The sequence below is a fragment of the Pelobates fuscus genome, chromosome 11 (assembly GCF_036172605.1).
Source record: "Pelobates fuscus isolate aPelFus1 chromosome 11, aPelFus1.pri, whole genome shotgun sequence".
Lineage (NCBI taxonomy): Eukaryota > Metazoa > Chordata > Amphibia > Anura > Pelobatidae > Pelobates > Pelobates fuscus.
In genome coordinates, this window is record NC_086327.1 from 108055919 (window position 1) to 108081663 (window position 25745).

At 42.1% G+C, this 25745-nt stretch overlaps 1 protein-coding gene across 1 annotated transcript in view; it reads left to right on the forward strand.

The window, feature by feature from the left end:
• LOC134577576 (uncharacterized) overlaps positions 1–22750 on the forward strand; it is a 43564-nt gene extending 20814 nt beyond the window's left edge. The window contains exons 4-9 of the mRNA XM_063436392.1: positions 5636–5781; positions 11200–11376; positions 15119–15238; positions 16490–16576; positions 20769–20916; positions 21969–22750. Of these exons, the coding sequence (XP_063292462.1) occupies positions 5636–5781; positions 11200–11376; positions 15119–15238; positions 16490–16576; positions 20769–20916; positions 21969–22000 (710 nt within the window). The 3' untranslated portion in view covers positions 22001–22750. The remainder of the gene's footprint in view (positions 1–5635; positions 5782–11199; positions 11377–15118; positions 15239–16489; positions 16577–20768; positions 20917–21968) is intronic.
• Positions 22751–25745: the final 2995 nt, after the last annotated feature.

Consider the following 25745-nt stretch of genomic DNA (forward strand, 5'->3'; position numbering starts at 1 on the left):
CTGACTAATATAATTTTTTTGTTGTAAACCCAGATATTTTATTATTGCATATGCATAGGAATTGAGACTTTGGGCATTATAGTATATTAATTCTAGATCTGTTACTAGCAGCAAGTGCTTAGCCTTATGCCTATCCCACGCATGCTTAAACACTTCTACTGAGTTAACCTCTACCACTACAGTTGGAAGGCTATTCCATGTATCCACTACCCTCTCAGTAATGTAATGCTTCCTGATATCATTTTTAAACCTTTGTCCCTCTATTTTTGAGACTATGCCCTCTTGTTATGGTAGTTTTCCTTCTTTTAAATATAGTCTCCACTTTTACTGTGTTGTTTCCCTTTATGTATTTAAAATGCTTTTATCATCTTTTCACCAAGCTATACCTGTCAAGATCCTTTCACCTTTCCTGGTGAATTTTACCCTGCAATCCATGAACCAGTTTAATAGCCCTTCTTTGAACTCTCTCTAAGGTATCCATATCCTTCTGAAGATATGGTCTCCAGTACTGTATCCAGTACTCTGCACTTCCCTCTTCCTACTGCTAATACCTCTCCCTATGCAACCAAGCATTCTGCTAGCATTCCCTGCTGCTCTATTACATTGTACATTGTCATTAACAGCCAGAAACTGGAGTACAAGAAGTGTGAATTAATGTATAGCCATTTATAAGCTTAACAAAATCTCCATTATCTTTTCCATTTATTTTGCAGAAGGCAATGTTATTTGTCTATTTTGTATGTTTTAAAAATACATTATCAGTAAAGAGTAGAATAAATTTTATCCCATTTACGAGACATAAAATTGTGATAATGTATATTTGTGATATAAGCAGAAATTACATTTTGAGATGTTAGATATAAATTATTAAATTAAGAACGAGAGTCAGGGATAGCGTCTGTCTCCGCGGGCACAAGACCCCGTGTGGAGAAGTGGTGGGCAAGCCATCATGGGCCACCCATGGGAGTGAAACGTTCGAGGCTTGTGGAGACGAGATGAGCATGTTAGCCTTTTATTATTTTTCTCTAGGGAAAGCTTAGGGCCAGTTAAAAGTTGTTGTACATGGGCTATTTGCAGCCTCCATTGCATTTCTACCTAGTCTTGATTTCTGATGTCTCCTCCATTGCTACATCACCTGTCTGCTCCCTTACCTGCCCACCCCCGCTTATTCCTCCCACCGATCCCTCCCCTTCATCTGCAGTCCCCCACTTTCCCCTACTGCCCCTCCCTCTACTCCACCTTCTCCTCCTCCTACTCCTTCTTCCTGCTCTTACTCCTCCCTCCTCTTCCTACTCCTCCCTCTACTCCACCTTCTCCTCTCTCCTCCTACTTCTCCTCTTCTCCTCCTCCTACTCCTCCCTCTACTCCACCTTCTCCTCTCTCCTCCTACTTCTCCTCTACTCCTCCTCCTACTCCTCCCTCTACTCCACCTTCTCCTCTCTCCTCCTACTTCTCCTCTACTCCTCCTCCTACTCCTCCCTCTACTCCACTTTCTCCTCCTCCTACTCCTTCTTCCTGCTCTTACTCCTCCTTCTTCTTCTTCCTACTCCTCCCTCTACTCCACTTTCTCCTCCTACTCCTCCCTCTACTCCACCTTCTCCTCTCTCCTCCTACTTCCCCTCTACTCCTCCTCCTACTCCTCCCTCTACTCCACTTTCTCCTTCCACTCCACCTTCTCCTCTCTCCTCCTACTTCTCCTCTATTCCTCCTCCTCCTCCTCCTACTCCTTCCTCTTCTCCTTCTCCTACTCCACCTTCTTCCCTCTCACTCTATCCACTACTCATTCTTCCATCTCCCCACCACCATATCTATATCCCTTATATGCTTCCTCCCTTCTTATTCCTTACCAATTTCCTCCACCCATAGACAACTCTGCCTCTACCTGACGACATTATATTTTTGAAGAGATGTTGCTCTGGCCACTCTTCCGCCACTTCCCAGGGGGGAATACCACACTAACGAAAAATTATTCAGACATGAAAGAATTGTTTTGGGCACTCTCAAGGAAATAGTGCGGCCCTGACCCAGATTCCCATGGAAGTAAGGGAGGTGGCTGTCCCTCATGTTTTTTCTTCACTAAGTCCCCAGAAATCTCATGAAAGGAACTTGACTCATTAGAACAAAACATGAACATTCAATTTACAAATCTCTACAGAGGGGGGTCAGCAAGAGAACAGTGAATAGAAAGACAAAGTAGCTTTACCAGATCCTGACTCCACTCTGTTTGCGGATAAAGAGGAAAGGTACCATACTGGATTTGCTGTTGCTACAGAAGATCAGGTACGTCAAGCACCTTCACTTTCCTCACTCACATCTGCTCAAGACGCTGAATTGACAGCCTTCTCAGTGGCATACAAAATGCCTGAAGGAAGACATGCCAATATCTACACTGACTCAAGACATGCCCTGGGTGCAGCACATTATTTTGGATCAATCTGGAAGATAAGAAGCACCACTCAGCTGACTAAAAGCTGCCAACCAAGCCACAAGTGCACCAAGGGAAGTGGACAGAATGGTGTCCGCTAAAGAAACTTCCATACTCACCATGTAGATCCTACCTACAGATCTCAAGCTTCTGAAAGAATGACAAGCAGCTACTGACCCTGAAGAAATACAAAGCTGGAAAAACAGAAAGGGGCAACCCTTGAAGACGGGCTGTACTCCAACGCTCTTAAGCTCTGTTTACCCAAAAACATGTACTGGGCAGTGAGCCCATGGAACTTTATACCTATCCAAGACCCTCATGAACTCTTTGATCTCTAAAATACCCCTAAGCACCTAGCTAACTCTCAATATCCCTTTCAAGAATCCAGATGACAAAGAGCTACTGGGTCAAATATGCACTAGTTATCATAGACATTTTGTCAGGATGGCCAGAAGCCTAGCCGGTCATCAATGTGACAACCAAGACCATATACCCAATAGTGCATTGTGAAAGTTGCAGAGATCACTCAGTGGATTCATTGTTCCAGATTCAAGACTCTCTCTGCAACATGAGAAGTGACATTTGTTGATTTTGACACACTTTTGACTCTAAAGAAAAAAATGACTTGTTAAATAAAAAGATACCAGCAAGTAGGTGTTTGATGGCCATAATAATGCCTGACCACCTGCCATCGATGGAAAGCCGAGGACCCCAAAAGGAGACCTCGTGAAGCTGAAGGGATCCAAATGCCAAGCTTCCTCAGGATTATTTGCCCATCCTGAGTTTGTGGTGATATTAATATTGACTAAATGATCCGAGTCCACCTACGCTGATGTAGCGTGGGACAGGTTTAATACTACACCCTAGCCAAGGTTATTATGTCAATACACATAATACATGACAAGGTACTCTTGACACACCACATTCATGCTTCAGAACATAAAAAGGAGCACCCCTCTAAAGGGAAAGTTTGATTGATATATATATATATATATATATATTGATGCCATAGGTGTGCCAAGGGGGGTACCAGATGATTTTGCAGTAAAAGGAAAGTTTGAGTCCATTTTCCCAACCGTCACTGCTAATAATAATAATAATATTTTGATTTGCATTTATTATACCTATTGCAACCAACAACGTTTACCTGTCACCATGACTACTTGTGCCTATATTCCAGATAACACAAGTCCATATGGTAATGTAAGCTTGTCTATTTATGATGTCCCTCTGAAGAACTAAGAAGACTTTAAGAACCGTTACTTCATAGGGTTTCTGTGCCTTGGGTTAACACGTCTTCCTGATACTAACTTAATAAAGTTTTTATCTCTTAGAATATTAACATTTCATAGGGGGGACTGATGTAGAATTATTAAAAATCTTTATTGAACTTGTATTGAATTATTGTACTAACTCCATTTTAACTGCATACTGTGAATCCTCCATTTTGTCCTCCTAACCTGACTTCTTCAATCCTCCATTTTGTCCTCATAACCTAACTTGTTCATTTTAAAACTACATTACATGACAGAATTTCCCAGCACATCTAATACAATAGACAAAGACTGTATTCTCTATAAAGACATGATTAACTCAGGAACTGCTGACTTTACTGACTTTCCCCTAACTTGCAACATAGTATAATTTGAAGGCCACGAGAACACAGTAGTAATGAAATGTTCTATTCATAAGAGACCTTGCACCTGGACATGAGGCCCGATATCACTGACTGTGTAAAATGACGCTCAAGCCCCCCTTTCCACCGAGTAAACCTCATGCTGGGAAAGATGGCGCCTGAGCCTTCTGTCCACACCCTTGTCCAGAACAATACCACCTCCCGGTGGGAGGACACCTAGCTGGTCACTCAAATCCCTGAGCCAATTAATAATATTGATGGGTGGACACTGATATAGTCACATAACGTTTAATCCAATTAATGATGTTTATTTGTTATTATCTGATATTCAATGATGATGTCATTTTGCTTTTAAAAAGATCTACACAACTGTTTTCCAACCAGATTGTATTAAATTTTCTGAAGTGCTTTTAACCTGAACTCCATGTGTCAGTGTGAGCTTACTTCTGCGTATACGCAATTTAATCATCTCAGATTTGGACAGGAACAGATAGACATTTAAACATATTTGTTTATTTCTAAATTAATCTACATCACTGGTACCAGTCTCTGTTTCCCCCACCTGCTCTCTCTGTGTGCGGTGCAGGAGCAGGTGTGTCCTCCGTGTACCGTCTGTTTCGTCTGCCGTGTGGTTTAAGGGGACTTTCTCTGGGTCGCGCTGCCCCTGACGGGTGAGTCTGGAGCTCTGTGGTCGAGGTGGGTAGAAAGGTCCACGCTGCTGGGCTTTTTGGGAAAGTGTTGCCCGCCGCTGTGGTTTCTGTGCCTTCTCCTTTTGGTAGTCATGCGGGGGGGATGTTTGTTCCTGCCGCTGTGTGTAGCAGGGTGGCCCCCGGTAGCTGCTGGGCTTTCCGCAAGCTTATAGGATAGCTCTTTGGGCTGCTCTCCCTCAGGAGGTCGGTTTGGTGTCGCTGTGATACGAGCCTCCAACTTGGCCCAGAAGTTAGCAAAGATCGTGTCCAAGCGCTCCAGCACCAGTTCATCTTAGATTAGTCACCTGCGATCAGGAGTAGTGGGGTGATAGTCACTTAGGGTCGGTATAGGGTTCAGCCAGTGGATACCGGGATAACCCCCACCGGTCCAGAGGGGAGGGGAAGAATAGTTTTATTCCCGAGTCCGTTCTGTTCGTCCGAGGAGCTAGGAGAGCGGCCGTCTCCCCCAGCTCAGGCTTGTGTAGGCCGCAAGCCGCTACCAGAATGGACCAGGGTCGGACAGGCTCACAGCGGGTATCCTCCGGTGCACCGAGGACCCCTTAGCAAGATGCGTGCTTTTTGTAGCTTGATCGCTGGATAGCCCGGGCGTAAAACTCAATTACTTCGGGCCAGAAGCAGGAGCTCTTACAGAGTACGTCTGGCTGCCTCTGCTGTCAGGCTCCGCCCCGACTATAATGTCCCTTTAAAGTAAATATGACCAATGTAATTTATGTAACTATGTAATTGTTTATATATAGTATGAATGCATGTCTTCATGTAGTGTGAATGCGCCTGTGTGTGTGTGTGTGTGTGTGTGTGTGTGTGATGTTAATAAAATCTGATCACATGGTGTTCTCATGATAAACTGATATATTTTGTCCTCAGTGTTTTGCATCTATTATATCACTCGAGGAATCCTGCAAGATAATCGCAATGAGCTTGGTGCCTTTATAGTATCTATATTACTGGAAATGACCCGATCTATTGTGAATTACGCTGTCCTTGCTGATGAGCTAAAACCTGAGATACTAGTAAGTTTAATATGCATCTTTTTTATTTTTTTTATTTCTGCATGTGGAAAAGAATATTTGTCGGGCCAGTTATAAAGTTTCCTGCCTGCTACATAATGACATGGAACCACGGCAACATTATTTTGTGGTGCAAACCGAGTAGCTTCCACTACAACCGTGTGTAAGAGAGCTAGCAAAAGGAAAGCTGCCGCGTCTCTATATTTGTGGTTTATATATAATCACAAACTGCCTATTGTGGTAGGCTATGCAATGCATGATCATATACTGTAATTTAAGTCAGAGAGAAATAGAGGTGTGTTGGTTTCCATCACAGATTGCTAAGTTTGGTTTTGTCAGATTTTGCCAAAAATCACCACTTGCATGAGAGAAAATATCCCCGGCTTTCTCTTGTGTATATGTTCTGATTGCAGTGAATTTTAAAGGGACGCTTTAAAGCTGAAGTACATGATGTGCGAAGATTGTGTCCTCCTATTCACAGCAACTATACAGTTGCAAGAAAAAGTATGTGAACCCTTTGTAATGATATGGATTTCTGCACAAATTGGTCATAAAATGTGATCTTGTCATCATCACAACAATAGACAATCACAGTCTGCTTAAACTAATAACACACAGAGAATGAAATGTTGCCATGTTTTTTTTTATTTATTTTTTATTTGTTAGAGTTTTAATAATTATTTGTTTTCTTCTTCTTCTTCTTCATGTAATATAAAGTTATACCAGCACTAGTGTAATACTTAAATTTACATCACAAGCTATTTCAGTCCAGGCACAGCCTGGCACACAATGCAAATGAGGTAGAGAAATAGAAGCAATTTAAGCTTTGTCTGTGCTGACTGCTAGATGCAAAGGACAGAGCTTATAGCAATAAATGACAGTGAGCCAAGATGGGGGTGCTCAGTTGAAGGATAAATAGGTGTCTATTTCTACATTTTTTTTTTAAATTTTTTTTTTTTTTTTTTTTAAATTCTTTATTTTTGTTGTGCAGGTAGATACATTATTTCAACGGTCGCCACAACAGCGGAATTCAAGATACATAACATTGTGACTGTGGCATGAAAATTCACACAATTTTATGTTTTATAAACATGCTTAACTGGACATAATGATGGAGTAAGATTAGCCAACATATAATGATATGTACTGACGTTTAGTTATCAATTCTAATTCCGCTATGCTATCGTAGTCATACTATATAAGCACGGTTTGCAGTTTAGCAGTTACTAAATGACATAATACATGTAAAATTAAACTATGTGTATTTAAACTAAGAAACACCAAACAGCATATAACATTGCTAGAGTTAGCCTACGTGGTGTAGTCATGTTTCCATTCTCTCTAAGCATAGAGATGCCCGCATAAAATCTAGAGCTAGCCGCTTTCAAGGTCCCAAGTGGGTTAATAAAACCACATATTGCCATGAGCCTCTAGGCAGTATCGTGTTCCCCGGTGTAGCATTAAGGTTGGGGTGGCCCCCACAGGGAGTGTGTATGGGTGACGGGCATATAGCCAGTGAGTTGTGTGAGGGATGTAGCAAGCATGTGGGATTCTCCGCTCTATGTGTTTGTGGTACAAACGAGTGGGTGTTCTGGCTGTGCGTGGTTGAGCGTGGCGCGAGGCGACCCCCTGTGCCTGCAGAGGACGTACCGTATGTCTGGTTAGGCTCCTATGGTCGGAACCGGTGTCGTTGTGGTCGGGTGGTGTGTGTGGCTCCGCCGTCTAAACGGCCTGGGAGGTCATGGCAGCAGCTGAGGTTAAGTGCGGTTAAGTGTTGCCTAGCGGCCTCAGTGCGACCCCTAGTGAGCGGGAGCCTCTATGGCGAGTGTAAAACCAGATTGCGTCCCTAAAACATACAATCAAACCAAGATATTCAAACTTAAAATATAACTTAGAGCAGTGAAAAGGCAAGGGTATGAGCGGCCGGTGAGGCTTAGCCATCCCCTTCTAAAGCGCTCAGGTAGTGGCTACAGTCTGTGCAGCGCGAGTAGGTCCACCTGGAACAAAAGTCTCGGAGGTAGCCGGATTCCACTTGTGGGGCTTGGGAGCTGTGCGGGGTCGCTGTATGGAGTCCGCCGGAAGGCCCAGGGTGGAGAGGTGGGCTTCCGCCTCCTGCAAATCCGCTATGAGGCATGTGGTTTCTCCCTGGAGCACTTGAAGCTTGTGGGGTGAGCGCCATCGGTATCTAATGTCGCGCTCGCGGAGTAGGGTGGTGAAAGGCCAAAGGGTTGAGCGCCAGGCCATAGTCCCTCTAGATAAATCTGTGTAGAATGAGAGGGTCATGTCCTCAAAGATGAGCGGCGTGCTGCCCCTAATGGCGGCCATTACTGCTTCTTTGTCCTGTCGCTTCTGGAATTTGACAATTAAGTCCCTGGTTGCCGCTGATGGGGCCGTTGGTGGTTTAGGGATTCTGAATACACAGGTCTCCACAGGTCTCCGATGCTGGTGCCCGGCCGGGGCAGGTCTTGCTTGGGTTTTTTATTTTTCCTGCCCATTGCTGCTTCGTGTGTGGTCAGCCGGTTTGCTTTTGGGGGTTGATATTGTCAAGGTTTTTGGTCGTTTAAGCCGGTAACGCCAGGAGCTCTATGCAGATGCGACCAGTCGGTCTGTTGCCATGTTTTTATTGAACACACCATGTAAATATTCACAGTGCAGGTGGAAAAAGTATGTGAACCCTTGGATTTAATAACTGGTTGAACCTTCTTTGGCAGCAATAACTTCAACCAAACGTTTCCTGTAGTTGCAGATCAGACGTGCACAACGGTCAGGAGTAATTCTTGACCATTCCTCTTTACAGAACTGTTTCAGTTCAGCAATATTCTTGGGATGTCTGGTGTGAATCGCTTTCTTGAGGTCATGCCACCGCATCTCAATGGGGTTGAGGTCAGGACTCTGACTGGGCCACTTCAGAAGGCGTATTTTCTTCTGTTTAAGCCATTCTGTTGTTAATTTACTTCTATGCTTTGGGTTATTGTCCTGTTGAGCTTCAGCGGGTAGACAGATGGCCTTAAGTTCTCCTGCAAAATGTCTTGATAAACTTGGGAATTCATTTTTCCTTCGATGATAGCAATCCGTCCAGGCCCTGACGCAGCAAAGCATCCCCAAACCATGATGCCCCCACCACCATACTTCACAGTTGGGATAAGGTTTTGATGTTGGTGTGCTGTGCCTCTTTTTTCGCCACACATAGTGTTGTGTGTTTCTTCCAAACAACTCAACTTTGGTTTAATCTGTCCACAGAATATTTTGCCAGTACTGCTGTGGAACATCCAGGTGCTCTTGTGCAAGCTGTAAACGTGCAGCAATGTTTTGTTTGGACAGCAGTGGCTTCCTCTGTGGTATCCTCCCATGAAATCCATTCTTGTTTAGTGTTTTACGTATTGTAGATTCGCTAATAGGGATGTTAGCATTTGCCAGTGACTTTTGTAAGTCTTTAGCTGACACTCTAGGATTCTTCTTCACCTCATTGAGCAGTCTGCGCTGTGCTCTTGCAGTCATCTTTACAGGACGGCCACTCCTAGGGAGAGTAGCAGCAGTGTTGAACTTTCTCCATTTATAGACAATTTGTCTTACCGTGGACTGAGGAACAGCAAGGCTTTTGGAGATACTTTTATAACCCTTTCCAGCTTTATGCAAGTCAACAATTCTTAATCGTAGGTCTTCTGAGAGCTCTTTTGTGCGAGGCATCATTCACATCAGGCAATGCTTCTTGTGAAAAGCAAACCCAGAACTGGAGTGTGTTTTTTATTGGGCAGGGCAGCTGTAACCAACACCTCCAATCTCATCTCATTGATTGGACTCCAGTTGGCTGACATCTCACTCCAATTAGCTCTTGGATATGTCATTAGTCTAGGGGTTCACATACTTTTTCCACCTGCACTGTGAATGTTTACATGGTGTGTTCAATAAAAACATGGCAACATTTCATTCTTTGTGTGTTATTAGTTTAAGCAGACTGTAATTGTCTATTGTGACTTAGATGATGATCAGATCACATTTTATGACCAATTTGTGCAGAAATCCATATCATTCCAAAGGGTTCACATACTTTTTCTTGCAACTGTATGTGCGTCCGTCACACAGACCTAGTAACATTCAGTCAAATGCTGCCAAAGGCCTATAGGAAAGTATTGACTCCACAGTTTCCTGTGGGGAATTTTAATTTTTTTAAAATTTTTGTTTTGTTTTGTGAATAAGATTTTTATTTCTCGTAAAGGCAAGCATTCGAGGTAACACACGTGGACACGCAGGTCCAAATTGGCAACTATTCATAGGTCGCGTAGGACCAACATAACCAACTTGTTAGGACGCGCAGGTCCATAGTGAAAGATTTAAGAATGTCTTGTATAGTGTAGTACTGTTATACCCCATGTCATCCTTCCATGTTTCAGGTGTGAAGTTGTACTGATTAGAGATAAGCTTAAATAATTTAAGCGCCCCACCCTCCCCCTTATCCCCTCGCCAGTCCATCCTGAGCTGGTACGGACGTGTCGTTATTCCCCCCCCCCGCCCTTGGACACGCCTAAGAGGGGTTCGAGAATCGTACCGTGGTCAGCAACAATACCCTCTCAAGGGAAGTGTCCTGTGGGGAATTATAAATGCACGCGTGCTGTTTGCATGTTTATTTATTTTGCTCTTGGTGGGGAACCTATTTAGAGCTATAGAGAGGGACACTATAGCGTTGGTAATACAAATTTGATTTCCTTTATGCTATAGTGTTCATTTAACCTTGCTACACCCTCCTGGTTGTCAGACAACCGTTTTTGTTACTTCCTGGTAGTTTAACTCAGTGGAGCTAAACTCAAGAGGCCGCAATTGAGCACCTGCCTTGGAAAGACTTCTCATTGAGCTGCATTGGGAAGTCTGTGATTGGACAGCCACAGAAAGTCTGGGTGGGGTTAGAAGGGGAAGGCTTTTTTTTTTTTTTTTACACATCTACCCAAATAAAAACATGCATAATTAACTGAATGCGTATTTTTCATGGAGGGTATAGCTACTAACCAGTGATTTTGTTGGTTTTGTATTTGGGCAGTGGAGTGTTCCTACCCAGAATACATACGTTTGTAGATTGTATATTTATGAAAATGCAGCTTTAAATCTGCTGCCAGTTTGAATATTCACATCTTCCTACTCTGCTTTTCCACAATTCCTTTCTCTCTCTCAGAAAAAAAATGATGGCAGTGCTGCAATTTGGAGTCCTTGTGGCTTAAAAGACCACTCCACACCCATAAAGGACTTCAACTTGCTGCAGTGTTTTATGGACAAGGAGTATCCCATTAAAAAGACACTTTTGTTAAATAATGAAATGGCCAGTTTTTAATCAATAACCCTGCTGATAATCAGTGTTTCTATACTTCTATTTTACATGCATTTTTACTTTTTATATATATTGTATTTTTAATTTTTTTTTCTGTTCCTCAGCCTCGATTTGCTATAATCCTGTCGTGTGGATTCGTTCTTGTTGCGTTCTCTTTGTGGCTGATGATCAATGTGAATATGATGCCGTTCCGTGTTTCGGGGGCTCTGGAGGAACAGCAGTTACAGTATAAAAGGCTGATCCGCTGTATCTCCCTACTGACATTTGATCTGCAAGCTCAGGTACAGTAAAAAGCTTGTTTTTATTTTATTATTCCTTTTGCAAATAGGAGTTTGCTCATAGTAGAAATTAGCTTTGAAATCATGTAAAACCACCTGATATTTATTATTGCTGAAATAGCCTGCAGCCCTCCAGCTCTTGGGTACTACAAAACCTCATGATGCTCCTCAATTGCAAGCATTGTAACCATTTTACAGAGATCTGTTGGGTTTTTGATTTAAAGAATATTTAATAATTCTGCGATATAACATTCGCAAAAAGGCTTGTGCAAAAGCCAAATAATTTGACCCTGGCCACCGCTCCAACAGAGGGGGCCCCTGGCGAAGTCCCTAAGTTGGAGGTACCAAAAGTCATCCCTAGTGGTTAGTGGGGCAAGGGTTTTTAGGTCATCAAAGGTTCGGAATGTACCTGCATGGAATAGGTGGTAATTGCGTTAAATCCCCGTGTCTTCCAGACCCCTAAAGTCTCTGGGACATAAGCCGGGCGGGAAAGCTTTGTTGCGGAGGTATGGGTTTAGTGGCAAAGTCGGGTGCGTAAGTGCATATTTATGCGCTGTAATGTCCCAGATCCTGATTGAGTTTAGGATTGCAGGGCATGAGGTGTGGAGCTCCGGTCTGTCGGTCTTCGGTACCCGGATCCAGAACTGTGGGAGGTCGGTGCTCATGAGAAGTGTTTCTAGATCAACCCGTCTGTGGGTATCTGGTGGCGAGTGCCATTCAACTATTTGTGCCAGCTGGGCCGACAGGTAATAGAGGTGGAGGTGGGGAAGGCCAAGTCCTCCCCTGCTTTTTGGTGCGTATAGGGTTTGTCTTGCTATCCTGTGCTATCCTTTTTTGGCCCGTATGAAGTTGTCTATTGCTGTCTGCAATGGTTTTAGGTCACCTTTGATTACCCTAACCGGGAGTGCCTGGAAAAGGAACAAGAGGCGCGGTAACAGGTTCATTTTGATAGTGTGCAGCCTTCCTATCCACAAGATGGGTTTCTCATGCCACATGTCGAGGTCCATGAGTAGGGTGTGGATCAGACATTGATGGTTTTCTGTGTATAGGTCGGCATGGTTTGGGGTCAGCTTGACACCCAGGTATTTAATGGGCTGTGGACTGATTTTTAGATCTGACGTTTTGTTTTAGCGATTGGACATCTGTGTCTGGGATGCCGAGGGGCATGACAACCGACTTATCTAGGTTTAGTTTATATCCCGATACTAGGTAATAGGTTTCGAGTAGGTCTAGGAGGTGGGGGATTGAGTCTCTCAGGTCAGTGAGAGTGAGCAGTGTATCGTCCGTGTAAGCAGAGACTTTAAATACTTCCGCTGCTACCCTTATCCCCTTTATGTTCGGGTTGACTCTTATTAAGTGCAGTAAGGGTTCTAGGGCTATTATGAACAAGAGAAGGGACAGCCTTGGGTGCCATTCTTTTGCTCAAAAGGGAGCGGGGATGCTCCCGGCACCATCGTTTGGGCTCTGGTAGTGGTGTAGAGGGCTCGGACTGCTGTGAAAAATGTGGGCGGAAAGTGCATCGCTGTGAGCAGCGTGAATAGGTAGTGCCATTGGATTCCGTCAAATGCCTTTTCAGCGTCCAAGGAGAGGATCAGAGAAGGCGTTTGCGTCCTACCCGCCCACCAAATCAGATCGGCTGCTCGTCCAGTGTCCATCTTTGTTCATCACCTGGCTAGATTTGACATGGTGTTGCTTTCTGCTTTCCTTTAACATGGCCACGTTCCTGACTCTGAGTTTGACTTGACCTGGTAGTTTGTGAGTTTGTACCGGACCCAAGTTGTCCTGACCTTTGCTTTCAATTATTTCTGGTGTATATGTATATATATGTATATGTGTATATATATGTATATGTATATATATGTATATATGTATATGTATATGTATGTGTATATATATATATATATATATATATATATATATATATATAAATTTTTATTTTTATTTACTATAAGCACTGATGATTCCGATTTCTAGGTCAGGTTAGATTATGTCAACTGTACTTTATTTTTCTCACTAGTGGATTAAGTTATAAAATATAGTTTAGCTACCTACTCACATCTGCCACCCTCTCTTTCATTTGTGGGTTGTTGTGTTTTTTTTTTGTTTTGTTTCCCCATTGTTTATTGTCATTTCAAATCTACCTAATAAAATTAGAACACTTTTTATTAAACTTTTTAAACTGTTTTATTAGATGGATATATATAAATTTTTTTTTTGTGTGTATATCTGTCCTGTAATGTGTGAATTGAGTTCTTTAGGGCCGATCATGTTTTTTTAACTTTTATTAATTATTGTCCTAAATTAACCTGTAGATTAAAGCTGTCACCACGGAGCATCAGTCTCCTCTGTTGTTCCATCTGACCGGTGCATTTGTAATTCTATATCTGCATTTTTTTCTGTTTGTGTGTTTTTTGATGGTTTATTAATTTTTTTTTTTTTTTTTTTAAGCTAATGGTCTAATATTTTATCACTAATTTCCCTCAAGAACTGACGTAAATTGCTTTTGTCCACATCCTGATATCCAGTAAATACACAATGCTTTTATCACATTAGTAAAGTGATCCTAAGTTTATCAAATCCTTATGCCCTCCGTAATCTATGTATATCGCTAGCAATCAATGTAAGTACATATCTGCCTCTGGGGTGTCGTGAGACCGTAAAGGTTGTATCAGGTCGAGCCTTGCGTAGAAAGAAAACTTTTCTTCAACACCATTACGGACAATCGAGAGATGATGCAATTGAGTTTCTGAGATAAACGAGCTCGGATAATACGGAAAGGATTTGCGCTGCCTTGAATTGGCTGCAGATCTTCATATTTAATAGCAATCTATGGCGTTCTGTCCTATTAATAATGCAGTTTAATGTTTGATGCATGGTAGTTAGTTGGCTCAAGACACTGAATATTTTTAGTTGCATACAGATGTGGTCTGTGCATATCCTTCACTTCTAAATTTACTTTATTTAAAGGGACATTTTAAGCCACAGCAGCTTATTGTAGCGTTTATGGTGCAACTAGTCTTTGGGGGCAGTCTTATTGGGGCTCCCCAAAACCCAGTCCCTCGATGCAGTCAGGAAAATGCAAACGCCCCCTCCCCCCCCTGGCTTGCATTTACATTATTAATACAATTGTGAACAGCCGTGATCATCTGCAAACACTGGTTTAAGCCACCCTTGGCATTCAAATTGTGAGTCCAAACATAGACAAAGATAGATATAGATATATATATATAAAATTATTTTATTTTGTTGTTTTTGTTGTTGTTGTTGTTGTTGTTTAATTGTTAAGCAAATAATCTTGGCAGCCACAAAGGTGTGGATGCTGGGAGAGTCCAGCTTTGCTATACTCTTTGCACCATAACCACTACAACAAGCTGTTGTGTTTATGGTGTTTAGAGTTTCCCCTAATTAGTTTTGCAGAAGCAGAAATATTTCCAGTGTTAATACACCTTTAGTGACTTTCTTCTAAACAGCCGCTGGAGGCGTTTCTGGGTTGAGAATTAAGTCCTACTCTGCTCTCAAACAAGAGCAGCATTTTATTGGCGCAGTGAGGCGATCGGCCTCCCCGGGGAAGCACTGGATTGGCTGAGATATTAAAGATTGATAATCTCTGCCAATGAGGCAGGGCAGACATGGGGAGAGCTGTGTAGCGAGCAAGAAAAGGTAAGCCCTCTTGAACACCTACAGGATACTATTCGATACTTCATTCATCTCGCATTTACATTTTCTCTCATTTTTCTCTCAACAGCTGTGCCTTTCAGTGCTGGTTTTATTTTCTGGCGTCTATAAAATCAACCTGCTTCACAGTATCTTACTGAGCATTGGACTGTTCTGGGCCTGTATCAAGGTTTCTGTTGGTATCATTGGTGTAAGTATGTCCGTTTAATTGCGTTCTATTTGGAATGTCGTGTAAAACGTATTCTGTTCTGTACTGAACAGAAACAATGTATTTTTTTTATTATTACTGAAACAAACCAAATTAAATTGGCAGCTGACCACACAGAGTGTATCCTTCAATATCCTTTTTAAAGAAACAACAAAAATAAAAAGAATGAGTGGGAGTGCTTATAAAAGTGTTTCTCTCACGGGGGAGGGGGGGGGGGGTGTGTGTGTCTGTCAGTACATTGAATTGACCTCTCTGTCTCAATCTACAATGTAGTGCTCATTTACATCCGGGTGTAATGTTTTGGGCTACCACATGAGGGCGGAAGTGCGGCAGTATCTCCGGTTTACAAGGCCTTGCAGACAGAAGAACTTTTTTTTACATTTATTTATTTTTATTCAATTCTAGAGCTAGGTTTATTTGTGAGTACGGGACTGTGTAGCTAATGAATGTATTGCTTACAATTTAAAGAGTAAATCTATCAGAAGTGTTGCCTGGGTAACAGAATAACATTCCAAGGGAGGCACAGCGGATGCAAGTGCGCAATTGAAGTCTGCATAACATGATACATTTGAAGGTCTTAGTAAATATAATTTCAGTAGAAAAATAAATAATAATAAAAAAAATAATAAAAAAAAAAATATATATATATATATATATAAATATATTTACAAACATTCTAAATCTAACCGGCTTTGGACATTTCTCCTGAATTTTCAGACTGAGCACTTTTTTTTTATTTTTATTTTTTTTTCCCCCAAGGCTAACAGGATTATTTACTAAAGTAAGAATTCAAAGTGAATTTCAGAGTTCAGGCCAGAGTAGCTGAATGGAAAGCATAGCTGGTTTAGAGAATTTTTCCAGTTTGGCTGTTTAGACCTTAAATTTGAAATGAACTCTGAATTCTCACCTCGTGAATAACCAGGTAAGAAAAAGACCGGAGCGAGGAGAATGCGGAGACGTTCCCTGGACTATACAGAGGAGCAAACTTCAGGTGTACAAGTGCAAAACTTGGCAAACCCCTGAATCTGCCAAACATTTGAAACAATCACATGTCTTTGTATAATTCTTCTCAGTGTTCTTTACTTGTTCCTTGCATGTTCTCATTGTGCTACTTGGAATCCTGACGCACTCATTCTGCTAAAACAAAATGTGTACATGTAATGTTTCTGGATTTTTTTTTTTTTAAAACTTTTATTATTGATGGCACTAACTATGACTGATTTTAATTTACAGATTTTAAGAGAGATCAAATGTCTCGTATGGATCTTTCTGCTACAAAATATACCAGAACTGGCTTATCTGTGCTATTTGCTCTACAAGGTAAAGGGTTAAATTGCGTGACTTGCAGGATAAATTTCTTTTTTTTTTTTTTTTATATTCAAATTTTCCTTTATTTTGTTGTGCATAAAAGATTACAACTTTGCCTGTATAGCCACAACAGCTTCAACAGGTGCGATGGTCACAGAGTTTTGAACAAAATTATGGCATGAAAACAACTTACGTATGTTTTAGTCATATAAACGTTTCCTAGTATAGTTAACAGGTTTAACTGTAGCCTTATATCATTAAAGAGACAGCAGCCTAAGGTCGAATGAGGTTGTAGCGAGTGTGAGCCGTGGGGAACAGTGCCCTGGTTGCGTATTTGTACATACATTAGTGAAGGCAGATATGTGCTTCAGGGATAATGTGTAGGTTTACATTTCCATGGTCAAGCATATTAAATGACTGTAGAACAGAGAATACCCTAAGCTCACAGCACCAAATTTAGTCAGGTGATGTCATTATGTATGCCAGTTCTAGTTGTGGCGAAAATGTGAGTTCCATCTAAAACGAATGGGGGGCGGCCTGTGGGCAGCAGGGAGATGTGGGTCGAGGTATCCCTCCAGTCGCTTTAGCTTGGCGCATGAGGGAGTGGGCTTGGAGGTCCTCGGGTAGTAGGTCATTTTGTGGTGCGTGTCTGGGGGTCCGTCACTGGAGGCCTGTAGTGTGTGTTTGTCAGGGGTCCCCGCCCAGGCCCCTGGGAGCCGCTTGGGATGTGGTATGTGCTGGCCTCGTCTAGGTGAGGGAGTGGGTCATGTGTGTCTGGTATTCAGAGAGGCTCTCTTTCTTGGAGTCGTCGCTCCGGTAGGGGGTTACGGGCGGTATGGGGTAGTAGATAGGGGGAGCAGTGATGGTGGGGAGTGGCAGAGGGTTGGAGTGGGCTGGGGTGTGAGAGGTGAGGCGTGGACCTCAGGGGCCCGCGCCCGGGTCCGCGTCCCAGCGCAGGATAAATTTCATGATTTTATTTTATTTTTTATTATTTTTTATTTTTTTTTATCTATTTATCATGGTGAATTATTAAGCAGCAGGGCCATTCAATATGATGCTGTCCACATTACTTTATACTGTACGTACATCGTGTGGCCCCATTTGGTCTGTGTTCCTCTTTTGTGGCTCTGTATCTCTCCTGTGGTCCCTCTTGAATGGGTGTATTTCATTTATTGTTTCTGGGGATTTGAATGGGGGAATTATCCTAAAAGGGATTGAAATATTTGGTGAGTAGGGGGGGCGGAGCCTGACACGGACCGGAGCGGCCGCACACTATCGGAGCTCCGGTGCAATCTACTGCAATCCGCAGAAACCGGGGAAAATCTACATCACCCTCAGCCACACAACAGAGCACTGACCTCTGAGTACCACACCGACCCGCCGATGCCGTTCCTTCTGACACCCGGCTCCAAAACTAAATGCCGAGGTGGCAAGGCCTGCAGGACGAGAGGGCAACCTCAGACCCTTTCGGGTACACACTGGCCCTGGACCGTCCCAGACTTTGAGGACTGGTACCCCGACACACTGAGCTCAGGTGAGATGGGTCGCAAGACGCAAAAAACGCCCCAAAACACCACAAAGCCACAGCGTGATATAGGCCAAATGCTACAGGCCTCAAACGCAGTGAAGGCCCAAACTCCCAGAGACACATCCCCACAGCCTTCAGAGGAAGGGGACACACAAGACAACCCACACCCCAGTCCCCAGCACCCAACACCTACATGGACATCAGACGCTAGCGCACCGGCCTCCAAAGGTGACATACAGGCCATGTTGACAGGCCTTCAGCAGAATCTCAGACACATGTGGGAGGCGGATCTCGCAGTACTCAAATTGGATGTACACGCGGTGTCAACGCGCACACAGGCAATCGAAGTAGAGGTCCAGGGACTGAGGGAGAACTACCTAGCCCTAGGGGAGAAAGTGCGGCACTTACACACCTCACAATTGACAATGGCCAGGCAAGTTAATCTCCTGGATGACAGAGGGCGCCGCAAAAATATTAAAATTCGTGGGGTGACAGAATCTGTGCCCCTGGAAGAACTGCCGCACTTCGCTAGACGCCTGGCGGCCACACTTTTACCAGCCAAGCAGGCAAAAACGTTCCAATTTGACGGGATCTATAGGATAGCTAAGTCCCCACAAGCACCCACCTCAGCTCCTCGGGATGTAATACTAAGATGCCAATCAATGGCGGACAAACTGGGGCTAATGGCAGCGATACAAGGGCAGACCCCATTCGACTTCGAAACCTGCAAAATTTCCTTCTTCCAGGACTTGAGCAGAGCCACACTACAATGGCGCAAAAGCATGCACCCGATTACCAAGCAACTCCAAGCGGCGGGTATAGCCTATAGATGGGCGACCCCAGGAACTCTCTGGATCACCAAGGACGGCAAGCACTTCAAGGCCACCGAACCCACGAAGGGCCCAGCCTTGATGAATGCCCTGGGACTACCAACCACCGCAGCGAATACGGGGACACCAATAGACCTTCAGCCTGGGACACCCGAAGATGACATTACCGCGACTCCTAGAAGAGACAGGGGTGCCAAACCCAAGACCTGAGAGACATAACTAGACCGCGAGCCGAATAGGCTTCAGTTCGAACATTTTACTTCTCTTAAATGTTTTGTGTAGTTAACCCTGATCTTTAAATCATATATCGTTCTTTATTTTCATTTTCTCTCGTTCTCACGCTGTTACAGTACGAATGAGGCTCACTGGAGCCCAACACCTTTGCTCCGACGACACCCCCCCCCCTCTCCCTGGGGTTATAGGGAACCGATAACAAGGGCGACATAACCACTCGGACTGGCATCAGGCTCGTCAAATAGGTTGTTAATAGTAACATAGTAATAGTAATAGTTCGACCTGATCCTGTCATACTGTAGCAACCTGGAACCACCTAGACACACCAGCCATAGCTGTGAACTAATTTAGCGACTACACGCAGCCACCAATAGGAAAAAAAAAAAAGGGGGCTCCTTAAGACCCCCCCTTACATGCCATGCACACAGGTGCACCTAATCACCTTGGTCAGGTACGGACATGAGAGCGGACCCAGAACTAGAAGGGACACCCACAGAGGGACCCCACGACCAAGACCACCATGGTCTACTCCTAGACCTAAGCGCAGAAGGGCCTCATAATAAACCCACATCCTCGAGACGTAGGACAAGACGTTGGACATAGTACTCCGTCCTAGTCAATCCCACCCTCTCCCCGTAGCTCGCACCCCTAAAATACTAAAGGTGACACTAGCAATAGGTACCCTTTACCATACCAACTATGAGACTTGTATTACTCATTATAACATTGAGACCAACTGTAATTATAAAATGTTTGTGAAGCGAATCTAGTCATCCATGCACATGATATTTACTGTTTCGATACGTACAGGCTTTTGTGATCGTACGCTTATGTTTATCATTTTCACATTCGAAAAATAAAGATTTACAAAAAAAAAAAAAGAAATATTTGGTGAGTAAATGTAATTACACGGGTTTAGTTTTTTAATTTTGTTTTAAATGTTTTTGTTTCACTGCAATGGCCATTAAAGTGTAAGCTTATATGCCACATTAAAGCAAACACCTTAGGTGAGTCTTACATTAACAATTCACCTCGCTGTGTTCAGCTAAAAGGTAAAATCGCTTAAGAGACGAAAGTGGTATTTTTATGAACCGCTACACACTTATTAACCCTTCATATGATACAAATGTGGTGGGCGACTGGAGTGTGTGATACAAACACACAAAATTAAACCCTTAGCTTAGACTCCCCCCTACTACGACCCAAATACATAGAAAAGCAAGTAAAACTACTGTTATTTAAATGTGGATAGTGTGTTTTCTCCTGTGTGTGGCTTTGTGTTTATTTTTTCGTTTATTTTTATTTTATTTTTTTCATTCTATGTATTTGGGCCATAAAGGATTGAGACTCAGGCCAAAATAAATTGACTTTATATTGTCTACTTGTACTGTTTACAACATGCTTTGTACTAACCGTCAGAAGGCGAATATCTGGAGTTGTTGAAGACACAAGAAAGTAGCCCATAGCTGTGATGGGCAGCTGTTTTTTTTATCTTGTTAATAATAACAGTGTGCCTCTGAGTGCTAGGACCCCATATACCTGATTATACACAGCTCTGCAGGTTTTCACATTTGTAGAGATAATGACCTAGCTTGTGTTTTTGTCCCATTAGCTGTCCGTAGATTGGGGCAGTGGGGAATCGTACACTCTGGAAGCTACAGCAGTGGTTGGATCCATTATGTCGGTGGCTATAAAAGTTGTCTTATCCTGGCACCTGTATCATGTCTACCGCAGCTTTGGCCAAGGACTGAGGGAGAGAAGTAAGTGAGGATTCTGCCATACAGCAGACATTCGCCTGGTAAACCTGCCTGAAATATAATGGGGAACTGGTGATCAATAATGGGATCTCTATACATGCAGAAAGGTGCCCAAAAATCCTGTTTAATATTAAATCTATATTTTTATTATTTTGCTTTAAATTAGAAAGATTAATTTTAGGTTACAATGCTGATCACCATAGCTACAAACCCTCTGGATCTCAATTGCGATTACACCTTTATATTATCATGAACAATGCAATATTTAATTATGTGGACTTTATGGGGGGATTGTTAAATACACAACCATCTAGAACTCGCACTGACAATTACTCCTGTACTGTTCTCCGTCCAATGAGAATGGAGATAAAAAAAATATATATATATGTGTATATATATATATATATATATATATCTTAAGGTACAATGGTTAAAGGGAAACTCCAGTGCCAGGAAAAAAAAAATCTGTTTTCCGGGCACTGCAGGTCCCCTCTCCCAATCCCCGGTAGCTGAAGGGGTAAAAACCCTTTTGCCTTGATCTACAGAGTCACGTTTGGTTTGTTCTTTGCTGTAAATGTTGTACCACAATGGAATTAAGAAGGTGTCCTGCTTATTTTGCCATTAAAAATGTATTGCACTAGGAAGATGTTCTGCCATAGATTCCGACATATTTACTTGATACTCATGGACACGCGGGTTGGAAAGGCAGGAGCTGTTTATCATCGGGGATTACATTGAATTCTGACCTATTAAATTTCATCTGGAGACAGACCTCTGTGTATCAGGAGAGATATGCTCGTTCCGGGCTATTGTACTAGAAGTTCTGTTCTCAGATTTTGAATGTTTGGGACGGTGGGGGGAGACACTTGGTAGCAGATAGGATGGGTGGTCTCCTGGAGGTTTGAAGTTTCTTGAGAATAAGCTTGCAGAATACAGTTCTCCTGTTGTTGTTGATGTTTTTTTTTCAATTTTTTTTTGGGGGGGGGGGGGCGGCGTTCAGGCAAATCATCTTCTTGCCACTCTTTATTTATTTTAATTTTTTTTCTCTTATCTAGTGTTTTCGTCTTATGATCAAATCGATTCCTGAAAAGCGTTTTGTGAAACCCATCACATTTGCTTTGCTTCATCATTTTCTCCATGAAATAGACTCTCTGGCCAATGTCTACACTAACACAAGTGGTAAGAAATAGCGTGCACTGCACTCTGGAATCCTGCACCAAAAAACCAAAAGGGAATATTATGGATGTATTATCAAAGAATTTTTTGCTCACAAGTACACTTTATATTTTGCTGATGACAAAAGCCTGCACAAATGTGTATAATAAAATACAAACCAAGATGTATAGTTTTGATAAAAAGTAACCCTTGTACTTTAAGGACTCTCCCACATAGACATTGGATGCACTGGGTAATGGCAAACAGACACTGCTTCTCTGGACATGCGCTGACCATTCCCTATCTGTCCTACACTGGACATGTCTCCCCAATTGCTGTATGAATAAGTGTTAGGTAATTCAAGCTTGCATTTATTTATAAAACACTCATTTCAATGTGCCAATGGAAGGTTTTTTACATTTCATTTTGCGACACCCTTGAAGTTTTGTAGTTTTTGGGTTTGTTTGTTTTTTGCCAGATATACAGACAGATCCAATTTAAACCTATACCATATATTATGTATATAAATAACAATTTATTTTCTGATCATCAGTTCATATTCCAGCATGAATTTTATAGTATACTTTTTCAGGATTATAAAAGATTTAACATTTGAAATTGAATATATTTCAATTTATTTTGGATTCATAATCCCACTTCTGCCACCAGGAAGTAGAGTATAGACTGTAAGTGTCCAAAAGGTAGATCCCTAGATGTTTTACAACTACAGCTTGTATGATGATGAGACATTACAGAGATTGTCAACGCTTCACATATGTTCATAAAACTTCTTTAGATCTATCCTAGGGGAGCTCTGGAATCGAGTGACCTGTGGCTCTCATGCTCACTCTTCCAGTGTGCTGGTATGCACGAATGTCTTATTTACTAAATAGTGAATTGAAAAATATATTGTACAATTTAGGCTAAATTGACTGATTTTGAGAAAGCATTCAAACCAAGCTATATAGTAAAAATAAAAATAAAATGTTGTAACATAACTCTAGTATCTGGCATTTTGTCAAAACAGTAATTGTGTATAAATTGCTGTTCAGGGAAGCTTAAAAAATTGCCAACATTTAAATCATTTTTATTTTTTATTTGTTGCTGAAGGAAGGCCAACAATGGAACAAAATGGCTGGTATGTGGGATGAAGTCTAACAAATGTTTTAATACAATGCAAACGCAATTCTGTGACATGTATACGTTGTTTAAATGCCCACACAGTGTTTGGAAACTCCTACAAATCAATTAGATGTAGATCTTAAATGGTTACAGTTGGCAACTCCAATTTGCTGCCATAATGTTTTCATTTGTATGTCAAACCCTGTACCAACGCTTCACCATGTGTATTTTTTTTTTTTTTTAAAACAAAGCCATATTTCCTATGGGGTCTTCTCTATCAATGCATCCTAGAAATTGCCAAACATTAACCTCTTGCCAAGCAAGCCTGATCATTGGATTGCATTTCAGTCTATGGAGGCATTGAAACACTCCTTGGAATTTTTGTTACCCCAGTAGTTGACTGAATGTTGTGAATTTTTTTTCCCCACTTTCTCCATAGATCACAGAACTCTCTTACTGGAAAAGGAAGTTATCTCTACCACAGGAGATATTCGATTTGTGTTAAAATGGAATTCTGGGGGATAAATGGCAGATCTACTTAAAGGGACACTTTAAACCACTAAGTCACTCCGGCTTGCACCATTGTCCCAGTTCATAAAGGTGCAGATTTCAAGAGAAATCATGATTTTTATGAATAGATTTGGGAGATCAAGCGGACAGCCAGGACGCATTCCTGGTTCACTCTGCTCAAAAGAATCAGTCCCGTGGAAGTAAAGAGTCACCACGGGGAAACATTAGTCAATGCTTCCTGTGAAGAGAATTCTATTGGAAGATCACTGTATTTAATTGGCGCCATCACCATCCATGCACCAATTTTGTCCAAGTAGGAAGGGTAGACTGTTGCCACTGACTGTCTCCTCTGGGCAGAGCAAAGCAACCGTGAGCGAGGACTGACCACAGTTAGGGTTTTTCCCATTTGGGTGGGAGTGGGTGTTGGGCACTGTTATAGTGATAGGAACACGCAGAGTTAAAACCGATAATACATTTTAAAGGGTCACCCAGTGATGACAGGATAACCGTAGCAATTTGTGAAAAGTCTCGCTCTCCTCGGCAACGCTGCCTTTCACTGCACACCCCCCAGTCCACTAAACATTGAATCTTACTGTGAGAAAACGGAGTTGTAGCAGGTCTGTGATCAGTTTACAGAACTGTTACAATCATCCTGTGCAATGCGTGCATCTATTGCTATCTAACCATTGAACTCCTGCAGGACAGAAGTTTACGGGATAAAAGCAGGTCAACAGGCCAGAATAGGAGACCCCTGCTTGGTGGGCCCCAGTAAAGAAAAGGGGAAAAAATGTTTTTGTTAATCATCTAAATATTGTATTTAAAAAAAAAAAAAAAAAAAAAAAAGTAGGGGGTAATTTTTGTCACATTGTTTCTCTTAAGAACTGGAAATCTTGCATTTTATGTTTAAAGTGATGTGATTATGGTAATCATAGTCTAACCCTGCTCATGTATCGGTTTCCCTGCCTGTATTCTCATCACACCAATAACTGTGATTTGCTGTCTATAATGAAAACTTGTTGCACTGCTCACTTTGACAAATCACTGCGTTGTCTAATGTATAAAATATTTTTATGCTTTAATCTCATTCCTGTCCTGTACAATTTTGCCTTAAAACATCATCTCATTTTATAATCCAGGTATGTGCTTTTAAAATGACTTCTGGCTGTGGTATACTGACTTGTTTTTGTTACATTTCTACATTCAAAAATACTGTACATTTTGGATGGAAGTTAAATCTCTCATAGATAGATATCGATCTATCGCTAGCTCTCTCCATCCAGGTGATCTCGCTGTAATAACAAACTGATAGATTATTGTAATATAGAGAAGATTTTTATATATGCCTTTCTCAATAAAAGTTTCATTAGAACATAATTTTGCACGTGTGATACATAAAACACTATGGGTGACAGGGTTAAAAAAAAAAAATAATACAAAAAAATGTATGTTTGCTTAATATTATTAAGAACAATAAAAGATATGCAGATACTTGCAGTGGATACATCTCATTCTCCCATATGCTTGTGAGTGTGGAGGTCTAGGCTCCTGCCTTCACGTGTAGTAGATCCACAGGCAGCATTACTTTAGGCACGGATATTCAAGGAACATGGTGTGGCTCTTGAAACTGACCTTACCCCATAACCCTGGCCAGCTTTGCTCAATCACCCATATCTCCCCTTTTAAACATTCCCTCATAAGCCATCAAGCTGACCTTTTGTGTATACATAGGCCACTAGACCAGAGGTAGACCACCTTTGGCACTCGAGATGTGGACTACATCTCTCCTGATGCTTTGCCAGCATTAAGAATTCCTTCTGATGCAATACACAATAGATCTGGGTATGACTTAAAAGGATAAATGATTTAATACAGCTACTCCTCATTTACTGACAGGGTTCCCTTCTTACGACCCAGTCGTAAAACGAATTGGTTGGTAAGTGAGGTCTATGTTCTGGGATATTTTCCTGTACATAGACCAGTGCAACAGCACAGCAGGGAATCTGTCAAATCTATGTTGGGGATCATTCCCCAAACATAGATTAGAG